The sequence below is a fragment of the Ursus maritimus genome, unplaced genomic scaffold, assembly GCF_017311325.1.
Source record: "Ursus maritimus isolate PB19 unplaced genomic scaffold, ASM1731132v1 scaffold_12, whole genome shotgun sequence".
Classification (NCBI taxonomy): domain Eukaryota; kingdom Metazoa; phylum Chordata; class Mammalia; order Carnivora; family Ursidae; genus Ursus; species Ursus maritimus.
In genome coordinates, this window is record NW_024423564.1 from 46886734 (window position 1) to 46899103 (window position 12370).

At 35.5% G+C, this 12370-nt stretch overlaps 1 protein-coding gene across 2 annotated transcripts in view; it reads right to left on the minus strand.

Annotated features, from left to right (window-relative positions):
* LRRC7 (leucine rich repeat containing 7) overlaps positions 1-12370 on the minus strand; it is a 391349-nt gene that overhangs the window by 38739 nt on the left and 340240 nt on the right. For both annotated transcript variants that reach the window (XM_040627144.1, XM_008690729.2), the window contains one exon: positions 3166-3387. In XM_040627144.1, coding sequence (XP_040483078.1) covers positions 3166-3387 — 222 coding nt within the window. The remainder of the gene's footprint in view (positions 1-3165; positions 3388-12370) is intronic.

Genomic DNA, 12370 nt, shown 5'->3' on the forward strand with positions numbered 1-12370 from the left:
TTTAGAAGCTTCTCAAAATTACAAACATGATTACCATTTAACCAAGCAATTTCCTTCCTAAGTAACTACCCCCGCAGAGAAAAACTACCCCCACACAGACTTGTACATTAATGTTCATAGCAATATTATTCATAATGGCCCCAAAGTGGAAATAAAAGGTACATAAACTGATGGATAAACAGTTTGTGGTATATCCATATAATGGAATGTTACTTGGCAATACAAAGGAATGAATTAGTAATACATTCTACACTTAGCACAATATGCTAATTGAAATTAGTCAGTCACAAAAAAAACTCACATATTGTATGATCTCATTTATATTAAATACCCAGGATAGGCAAATGTATAGAGACACAAAATAGATAAGTGATTGTCTAGGGCTGGGGGAAATGAAGGGAAGGGAGTATGGAAAGTGACTGTTAATGGGTACAAAGTTTCTTTCTGGAATAATGAAAATGTTTAAAAATTACATTATGGTGATGGTTGCACAATTGTATAAATATATAAAACCCACTGAATTGTACACTTTAAACAGGTGAACTTTAAGGTCCGTAAATTGTATCAATACTGTTAACAACAACAACAATAACAACAACAAGTTCAGCATGACTAGAGAAAAAATAGGTGAAGGAAAAAGTAGAAAGAGAGGAGGCAGAGGCCAGATATGTAGGGGCTGTATGCCATAATAAGGATGTATATGATTTCAGAAATTTCAAAGCCACTAGGGCTTTTTAAGCAGAAGAGTGATATGATCTGATTTATATAATGACATGATATAGCAATATGTAATAATTATATTATTATATATAATAATCATTATATATGATATATTACATGTGATATATAATAACATATAATAGATTATTATATGAAATAATTATATATCAATATATAATTATATATCTAATTATATAATCAAATATATAAATGTTAATATTAAAGAACAATTAAATTTTTCATTCTTCTATTTTCATACCTTCTTTTGTTGTGAATTAGAGATGCAAGTGCAACTCAAAGTACTAATTAAATCTTTTGAAGAGACTTACTAAATAAAGACTGACGAATAAAATCCTCTGATGTACCATTTTGTAGATCTTTCAGAAAAATTAGCCAACTCTAATTCCAGCTCAGCTTCTAAATGGTTGTGTGACAGTTAACTTCTCTGAATCTTACTTTTCTAGTCAATAAACAGAAACTGCTCTATCTGTGTCATATCGTTATTAATTGGATCAAGTCAGTTAATATATGAAAGGGTTTTGAAATGTTTGAAGCATTGTGTTGATGTTTTTCCCTCCTATTTCTGCTTTGGTATCTGTATGTTCCACATATATAAATATACTTTGTCATGGACTATCCATTTACAAAAGAGAAAAACCAAGTTAATGTTAGTTTCTTTTGAAAATATTCAGCAAGTTATGAACAAGTTGTGAATCAAATGAATGATAATAACAGTATATTATTCACCTGGTAAATTTTATCTCAGCATTCCAAACCATTTCAGCCCGAAACCAAGGCAGGAAAAAAACTGGGAAGCCTAGAGGAATTTACTTAAGTCCCTTCCTTAACACAGCCATCGAATGTTTCCGTTTTTACCTCTCAGATTGAAAGGCATCTGATGTTGGAACTGTGGACCCAAACACCTGCCAGCCATGACAAATACCTTCACTGAAAGAATCATGATGTTTTAAGTTTAATAAGTATGTAAACTTTAGAGTTTAGTACTCCTCTCATTAGTCAAACTATACAATTTATGTATTTTGAGAAATAATGTAAAAAAGGCCTTTACATTTAGAGTGCTCAGAATAACTGCATGCTGATACTAACCCTACTATTCAAAGTAGGTGAAACAGAGGGCATTGATCTCAGTGGATTTTTAAATGTGCTCATTCTGAGGGGAAAAAAAATCATGTAGCTTCTAATAGGAATAATGAAATCCAAGAACTTCATTGAGGTTATGATATTTGTGGGTGGAGGGAATATGAACAATTTTTAACCTTCTAGGTGCCTCTAATAAAACATAATTTAAAAACGTTATTAACTTTAAGGAATCTCTGGAGAGTTAAAAACCTCATATTATTACCTGATTACAGGCACCTGTCTGATTTACTTACCTTAAATCCAACACTTGACCTAGATCAAGGTAGGACAGGAAGAAAATTATCTTAAAAAAATGTATGATTCTGAGAATGATTAACACCTAATCGAAGCCTCAAGAAGGGTGTTAAGAAGTACAGGCAATGTCTAGAGTAGTTGGGATCCAATAATAAATGGCTCTTCACAGTGTAAAAGAAAAAACTGGAGAAAGAAGGTAACGTATGAGATGTTCAGAAAATAAGGTAGGGTGATATCTGAAGCTGTAAGTAGGCAATAATGAAATGAAATCTTTATAAACCATATTAAGGACTTAGTGAAGTCAGTGGGAGCTTTGCCTACTTATCTGAAGAATGAAATAAGAAAAATTAATTTTATGGGAGTATTAAGATCTTAATGTCTTACTTTCTAAGCATAATGTAATTCAATAGATAAGATTCTATTCAGTTTTCTGGTTCTAAGGAAGAAAAACAGATTCTATAATGGAAAAGTAAATCCTAATTTTAGATAGGTCAGGAGAGCAGCAATTTTTTTGTTACATGGTACTTATCAGCAGTTTTTGGAGCATTTCAGAAATGCTTCCCTTCTAACTGTTCTTTATCATTTTCTTCAAGCAAAGCTTTATCTTTGTCCTATTCAACAACCAGAAGATAGAACTTTTCAAAAAGGTTCCCACAAATAGTTTATTTTTCACACTCTCAGTTTCACCAGAGGCCTTGGTAAATACACCTATTCCAGGGAAGCTCTGTAACATTCACAAGCCATGCTATAGCCTTAAATTAGAGTGGAGAGTGAATAGGAGAAGAGGTAGGATAAACCAGAAAAACTTCCAATTCATCAGTTTTTCCTTACGTGAAATGGGCATTTTACCAACTATCGGTTTTTATATGTTGCAGTGTTTAACCACTGAAAATAATGATAAAACCCCTACAAAGAGTGCTCCACGCCATTCAACATGGTGACAGCATTAATTTGTCCCCGACAACATTAGTGGGGGAAGGTAAACTGTGGATTCACTGGACTTGCCTGAACATTTCCTGAAAATTCATCAGTGATAAAAACTCTTCTCACCTGCTCCGGATATCCATCCATACTCCTTTGCCCTTTAGTTTGAATTAAGCACCGTCCAGGCTGAGGTCCCCGGGTGGCCTGTGAAGAGGGGATCTGAATAGGCAATGGTGACTGAAATTGCTGGATGGTCACTTTGTTTATATTTCCCTCATATGGCTGCTGCTCCCGGCTACGATGCTGAAGGCTTTGAGACCCCATCAAAGTCTGGATGTGGCTGCCTGCCTGTGGAGAAGATAATTTGTCAGACGAAGATTCGTGGTGTTGAAAGGATGTGATTAAAGTAGAACACACGTACAGAATACCTCTCTGGTAAAGTGGCATCACTCGGGCTCTCAGTCACTGCTGGAAAGGATAATGAAAAAACAGTAAGGGTCTGCCTACTGTGGTTTGTGAAAATGTTAATACTGGAGCCAGGTTGCATTAAATGCATTCGTAGTCATCTGGTGTCTTGCCAAAGATTATTTCATCCCCCATTTTAAGGGAGCAAAATTCTCTCTGAAAAATCTCAAGAACAAAAAGTAGTCACAGCTTAAAAATAAAGTGGAGTTCCATCTGGCATTTTATTTTGAATAACAGCAGGGAGAGAGATATGATATAGGAAACATCAAGGGGAGAATGAGAGGGCCTGGTTCCTGATTCTGAAGCAAAAGAATCGAAGGGTGTACTTTCCTTTATGTCACAGGTGCATAGTGAGCTTGTTCAGGTGAGGTTAATCAATATTTACTCATGTTCTGCACTATCAAATCAAGAGTATGGTTTTTGGAATCTTTAAGTCACGTTGGAAATGAACCATGTGATAAATTCCTGTATCTGTAGCTCAGGGAGGCACTAGATGTGGAAAGGTCTTCAAAGTGAGCTCTGTATGTAGAGCACCCCAAGGTTAGCTTTCAGAGACATTCATTAGTATCTAATTTAAAGCAATAATGACCATTTCTCAGTCCTTAAGGTGGCTGTTGGAGGGAGAGGGCATGCTCACTTTGGTCTCCCATCTTCAACTGCTATGGTGCACACCATTGTTCCTTGCTCACTCTGATTTTCTCACCTTTGTTTTAGCATCGGTTTCTTGAGTCAGTCTACTTGATATCTTTTCCACCAAGCAAGCAGTTCTGCTTGTGGGCTGGTAACCGAGAATATGCCTTTTATAATTATGTATGGCTTAAGACGGAGGTCTCACATGGGAAGCGAATGCTTATCACTAATACTTTTAAACATATGTTTTACTGCTGTGCTTGGTACACCTATTACTAGGGAGGCATCTGAGGGGTTACTTTCTGAATTCATTTTCTTTCTTGTTGATCTTTTAAGGGTAGATAATTTGGAATTCAAAACTGAATTTCACCTTAGAATTCATTAGTTAGGAAAGCCTGTGGATTCTGCTATTTGTAACAAATTTGTAATTCATTAGCTAGGAAAGTCTGACTAATCAAGATTTTTGATTAAAATTCAGATTGGAGGAATAAAGGAAAAATTATTAAACATGCATTCAAGAAACAGATTAATTTGAATTTTTAAAAGCTCTTTAAAAAGAGCAACATTAAGAGACATAAGGAAATGACAGTGATCATGGAAAATCATTTGGAGAAGATGGAAAGCATATTGATTCCAAACAAGAGGTGACTTCAGTGAAGAAAATATTCAAAATTATTATTCGGCAATACGTGTGGCAAAGCAAACAACCATTTGATTATATTTTTAGATGCCCAACTGGTTGTCTTGTTATTATGTACAATGTTTACATACAGAAACAGTAAAGATATTTCAGTCATGAGAAATTGGAGGAAAAGAGGCAAAAAAAAGAGTCAGGCTATACCAGCACAATGTGAAATAATCATCAGTCCAACACTATCCGGTGCAACTAACCCACAGTGGCAAAGCTATAACATCATGAACACAACTAAGATAACTTCATAAAGGGCAAATGTATATTTCTTTATTGTATCTATGCCCTTCTCAGAAATCTAAATGAAAGGAGATATTGCAACTTTGATAGCTGCTCTAGATGACTGAACACCCTCCTGGTCAAGTTTTTCCCCTTAGTTTGATTCTCTCCTACCTCCATGGAATTTCATGTTCTCTTGTTTGGTAGGAGAGGAAAACCATGATAAACCGTATGACATTTTGAGCTGCTATACTCTGAATGAACTCACTGGCATGTTAAGTTATGTAGGTGGAGACAATGACTTCTTGGAGTTTGAAATGCTGACAATGTAGGCTGACTAACGGTGACTAGCCTGGCTATGGAACAATAAGTTGATTTTACATTTAAACCTGCTTGTCACCTTCATTGGCATAATACTCATGGGGCTTCGGTCAGTGTTAGAGCCAGTGGACAAGAGGAAGACCAGCAATTTATTTGAAAGTGATAATGTAGACAAGCAAAGAATTGTTAACACCCAGAAAAACTTAGCAGGATCCAGAGCATGGATGCATAATCTACATGAGAAAATTAATAAGGGCCACTTAACAATCTCTTCATTGATTAGAATATTCTGGTAATGGTCTATCCAAGGGTGAAAAACTGTTTGCATATGTTATATAACTATTATAGCCTGTAGACTTATTTTTCTGGTTTAGTTTTCCCTTCTGATGGGACAGTTGGAGCCCAGAATTGTGCTTTGATTTGGAACTCCTTGAAGGCAATCACCATATCCTACTTACCATCTTTAATGATTGGCACAGTAGCTGGCATTTAATAAATAATGGCTACTATCGAAACACTAGGTGCCAAATAATGTGCTAAAACTTATCTGACACATATTACTTCCTTTAGTCTTTACAACAGCATTACAGGTTAACTATTATGAATTATCATCATCCAATTTTACTAATGAGGAAACTAAGGCCTGCAGAAGTTACGTAGCTTCCCCAAGTAATTTTCATTACTGGTAAACTGACAGGATCAGGATTTGAACCAAGGCTATCTGACTATGAAAGATCATGCTCTTAAACACAAAATTATACTGCAGTCCCCTAGCCCCCAAATAGGCTCTCTCCCCCTAATAGTTGAACTGTGAATTGAAAAGGAACCATGAAAAGGAACAAAAGGATCCGATTGTTGGATATATTAAATTTCTTTAGCAGCTCTTTAATTTGCCAAAGGGCCACTCCTACTTATTGAATTAGGTCTGTTATCTATTTTAGATCCAATGGATGTGACTTAGAGCATTATAGTTAAGCAAATAAGTGTATTTAGTAATCTTCCCACAATTATGAAGTGATAAAGCTCATGTTCTCAGGTAGTTTGGTAAAACATCAAGTGGGCATGGAAGGAACGTGCTGTAAAATGATTCTGTTTGCATCAGTACTGTTACTTCATTCTCTATTGGGACTACGGGCTGCACTGCATGGGGATGGGGAGTGACAGCTGTAGAAAGCCAAGAATTAGCACTAAATTTTGTGTGAAGTTAAGCAAACATAAATGACACAAGACATTTAAAGGGACAATTACGGTGTTGGAGGGATTGTAAAGAGGACTTTTTTTTTTTGACTGGCACAAAGGCTTACGGAAGGTAATAAGGACGCTCACGACGAAGTACAAAGGGCTAATGAAAATGTAGAAAATGTCAGAGGCTGGATTTGTTCAAGCAGAGGGTTAGCTTTGAGAACACTGACTCATACTGAAGGGGAATGTGAACATAAAGGTTTCTGTAAAGACTGTGCTACACATTTTGAATGATAAAAAGAAATAGAGAAGATCTGACATTTGTTTTGAACTTTCAAGGGGAGGTTGGACAAAATAACACATATTTGAGGGGAATAGTGATGAAATATAGTGTTTTCAAGTTGACCCAAAACCATACTGTCAAAATTTACAGAGAAAAACTCCAATATCCATTGGACCCAAGAAAACATCAATGTCAACACCACAGAAAACAAATATTGATTTGATACCAAAGGGCATTGTTCATGCAAAATTTAGCCCACAGCTAATCAGGCTTATTATGTAGAAATTTAAAGTGTTTGGGAAGTTTTGTATGATATAAAAGAAATGACTTTTTTACTACAACAATGCTTTGGTTCACACTATTCTCCTAGAAAAGACTGTTAGACTGAGAAGTATATTACCCAATTTGGTCATCTGTTTTACTAGCCATCTTGGCTCTTGAACCACTTGGGGTTGCTTCCAAAAATCATACACAGCTTCAAAGGATGACAGTTTATGCCACTAAGAATATTCAAGTGGACACAATTCATTCTCTCAAATTAAGTCCAGTAGAGTTCACAAAATGTTTGGGAGCAGTGTCAACAACACAGAATCATCTACAAAGGTTAACTCAGTAACCGATTTCAAGGAACAAGTGACGCTCATTTAAATGAGTCAGTAATTTTGTAAAACAACAACAATAACAACAAAACAGTCCTATTATTTTCCCTTTATACCATGTGTTCTATAGTGACTTTTCTTTAGTAAGCAGGTTAAGTTTTAAAAATCTAGGCAGTTGGATTTCTGCTTCCAGATAGATGGAGTAGACATACTATTCTCTATTCCCTCCAAGAACAACTAAAACCTTGGACATTTTATGTCCATTTCCAGAGGAAAGAAGACAGGAGAAAGTAGATCAACTCAGATATGGAGACCAAGTAACAAAATGGCAGTGAATCTCTTGGGTTTTATTTTTCTGTCATAACAAGACTTGCAGCTGAGCAAGTGGGCAACCCCAGAATGCCAACAGATGCAGAAGAGGAAAGCCCCAACAGTAGCTTTCTCTCTTTAGCCAAAGGACCAGAAAAGGGGCAGCCTAGCAAGACAGACTTTTAGACAATAACAATTCTCCTATAAACAAACATGATGGAAAAAACTGTGGCCCCACCCTGACAATGCCAGCAACAGCCAAGTGTGGAGCCTAGACTTCTACCCTTATAATGATGTAACAAAGCACACCAACACTCCTGCCAGGGTGGTGTCCAAGAAGGCAAGTAAGACACCACTGCATTAATTCCCATCTGCCTATAGCAAGTCTTCCCCACCCCAAAGATGCCAGTGGAGATCACACAAGGAGCCTGGGCTTTCATTCTTACCCTGCAGTAATGAGGCAGCCCTCTACCTTAGCAATAGTATGATCAGAGAGGCCTTGTAGAGAGTCAGGACCGTCTCTATCACCCAATGAGGCCACCCCCACTGTACCAGTGGAGACCATCTGGGGAGATGGAAATTCCATCCTCACCTAGCAATAACTAGAAGATTTACCTGAAGTATCAATGGAGACTGAATGGGAAAATTGGACTTCTCCCTACCTGGCCAGAATGAGGCAATGACTCATTCTCCTCCAGCTGGAGTGGTGTCAGAGGAGGCCAGCTAAAACAGAAGGTTTAAGTACAATCCAGACTTTATAACATTATATGAAAATGTCCAGGTTTCAATCATACCAAGAACCAGGAAAATGTCAAACTGAATGGAAAAAGATAATCAGGAAATACCAACACTGAGAAGACAGAGATGTTAGCATTATCTGACAAAGATTTTAAAGTAGCCATTAAAAAATGCTTCAGTGAACAATTATGCATATGCTTAAAACAAATAAAAAAAAAAGAAACCAAGCAAAAAAAAATAAAAAGTCTCAGCAAAGAAACAGAAGATATTAAGAAGAAACAAATGGCAATTTTCGAATGTAGAGAGCAAAGGAAACAAATGTAAATTAGAAGATAGGGCAATAGAAATGATCTGGTCTGAATAATAAAGAGAAAACACACTGAAAAAAAAAATGAAAAGAGTATTAGGGACCTATAAGACCATATAAAACTTCTAGCAATCATACTATTAAAAGGAGAAGAGAAAGAAAATGGGGCTGAAAATTAAATGAAGAAATAATTGCTGAAAAATTCTGAAATTTGTCAGAAGACAAAAACCTACAGATTAAAGAAGCAGAGAAAATAATACCATACAGATTAAACCTGAAGAAAACCATGCATAGACACATTATAATTAAACTTCTGAAAACTAAAGACAAAGAAAAATGTCTTAAAGGCAGCCTGAGAAAAATGACATCTTACCAGAGAAGAAGAACAATTCAAATGACAGTGGATGTCTCATCAAAAACCATGGAGGAAGGAAAGAAGTGGCACAATACTTCAAGTGTCCAAGGAACAGAACAGTCAACCTAAAATTCTATACCAATGAGAATGTTCTTCAACAATGAAAGGGAAATTGAGACATTCTTAGATGAAGACAAAGAAAATTTGTCACCACCAGACCTATCCTAAAATAATGGCTAAAGAAAGTTCTCTAAACAAAATGGAAATAATAAAAGAAGAAACCTTGGAACTTTAGGAAGGAAGAAAAACATGGCAAACAGATATATGGGCAAATATAACGCACTACTTTCTTTCTCTTCTTGCATTTTCAAAGTTATGTGTGATGATTGAACTAAAACTATGGCACTATCTGAGATGGTTCTGAATGTATGTAGAGGAAATGTTTGAGACTATTATAAACAGAGGAGAGTGAAGTGATGTAAAGAGAGATAAAGTTTTTACATTTCACTTGAACTGTAAAGTGATGAAACTAGCAGACTCTTGTAATTTATGTATATACAATGTAATAGCAGAAGAAACCATTTAAAAAGCTACACAAAGAGATTTACTAGAAACACTATACATAAATAAAAATGAAATTCTAAAAAATAACACACAGGAAGCAGGTAAGAGAGGAGAGAGAGAGAGAGAGAGAGAGAACAAACAAAACCCCCTGAAAAATTACATTAAAACTTAAACCATAGTGTGTCAGTTCTTAAATTAAATGCAAAGAGACTAAATGCACAAATTAAAAGACAGATCTTGGCAGAGAGGATTAAAGAATATTAGTCAAGTATATACAGACTGTAGAAACTGTATGCAGACATTACTTCAAATATAACAATATAGGCAGATAAAAAGTAAAAGGATTAAAAACATACATCATGCAAATATTAATTAGAGGAAAAGAAGTGGCTGTATTAATACCAGATAAAGTCGAATTTCAGAGCAGAGAAAATATACTAAAGATAGAGAGGGATCTTATGTATGAAAAAAGAGTCAATCTACTGAAAGGACATAGCAATCTTAAATGTATACACAACAAACAGCAGAGCTGCAAATATGTGGAGCAAAATTGATAGAACTTAAAGAGAAATAAGCAAATCTACAATTATAGTTGGAGGTTTCAACACTCTTCTCTCATCAATTGATAGAACTACACTAAAAATCAGCAAGACTATAGAAGAACTCAACCATGCTATCAACTAAGCAGATCTAATTGTCATTTATAGAACATTCTACCTGACAGCGCAAAATACACAGTATCTTCACGTTCCATAGAATATTTACAAAGAATATGCCCTGAACCAGAGAACAAATCTCAATAAATTTAAAAGAATTGAAATAACACAGAATGCATTCTCCAAACACAACAGGATCAAACTAAAAGTCAATGACAGAAAAAACTATCTGAATACTTGGAAACTAAACAATGCAGTTCTAAATAATCCATGGGTCAAAGAGGTCTCAAGAGAAATAAAACAATACATTGAACTGAACGTAAATGAAAATAGAGCACATAAAAATTTGTGGAACACAGCTAAAGCAGGGCTGAGAGGGAAATTTATGACCCTAAATGCATGTGTTAGAAAAGAAGAAGCCTCAAATCAATAATTAAGATCCTACAGAAAAGCTAAATAAACCCAAAGCAAGAAGAAGGAAGGATATAATAAATAAAAAGAACGGAAATTAATGAAATGGAAAGTGAGTAACAGATAAAATAGATGAGAAAAAAAGAGATGGTGCTTTGAAAAAAATCAATAAAAGTGACATGCTTCTAGTAAGACTGGAAAAAAACAAAAGAATACACAAATTACCAAAAGTAGGAATGAAGAAGGGAATATGATTACAGATCCTGTAAACATCATAAGGCTAATAAGGTAATACTACAAATAAGTCTACATTCATAAATTTGACAATTCATATGAAATGGGCCACTTTTGTGAAAAACCCAAACTACCCTAATTCATCCAAAATGAAATAGATAATTTCAACAGCCCTACAACTAACAAGATTGTAATCTATAATTTAAAAACTTCCAGGAAAGAAATCTCCAGGTCCAGATGGTTACACTGGAGAGTTCTACCAAACATTTAAATGAGAATTAACGCTGGGGCCCCTGGATGGCACAGTCGGCCAAACTTTAGGCTCCATGCTCAGTGGGGAGTCTGTTTAAGATTCTCTCTCTCTCTCTCCCCCTCTGCCCCTCCTGCTTGTGTGTGCTTTCTCTCTCTCAAATAAATAAATAAATCTTTAATAAAAGAATTAATGCCAATTCTACACACTCTTTTCCAGAAAATAGAAAAGGAAGGGACACTTCCCAATTTATTTTATGAACTAGTGTTGCCCCAATAACAAAACCAGACAAGGACAGTATGGGGGGGAAAAAAAGGAAGAAGAAGATTAACTATAGACAAACAAAAAATACTGGCAAACAGAACTCAGCAATATAAAAAAAGAATTATACACCGTGACCAGGTGGGGCTTATTCCAGTGGTTCAAAGCTTGTTCTGTATTTCAAAATCAAGCAATGCAATGTACCATATTAATGGGCTATAGAAGTAAAATCATGGGATCCTGTCATTGGAAGTAGAATAAATTTGACAAAACTCAGCACCCATTTATAATTAAAAAAAAAAACCCCAGAGATAGAGAAATGGAGGGGAACTTTCTCAACTTGATCAAGAACATTTACAAAAAACGTACAGCTAACATTTTACTTAATGTTGCAAGAGTGAATACTTCCTCCCTAAGATGAAGGACAGGCACAGATGTCCACACTCACCAATCTTTTTCAACGTAGGGTTGGAGGTTCTAGTCAATAGGATAAGTCAAGAAAAGGAAATAAAAGGCATACAGACTGTGGAGGAAGAAATTCATTGTTCTCATTTGCATATGACATGATTGTCTACATTTGAAAATCAGAAGAAGCAACAAAAATAAATCCCTAGAACGAACAAGTGAGTCGAGCAAGTTTGCAGGCTACAAGATCAACATGTATTTATGTATGTTAGCAACAGATGTGTACACATCAAAATTTCAAGTGACACTATGTACAATGACTCAAAAAAAAGTGAAATACTTAGGTGTAAATCAAATGAAGCCTGCACAGGACTTGTATGCTGAAAACTACACAAAGCTGGCGAGGTATTGAAGAAGATTTAAATAAATGAAGACATACCTATGGATTGGA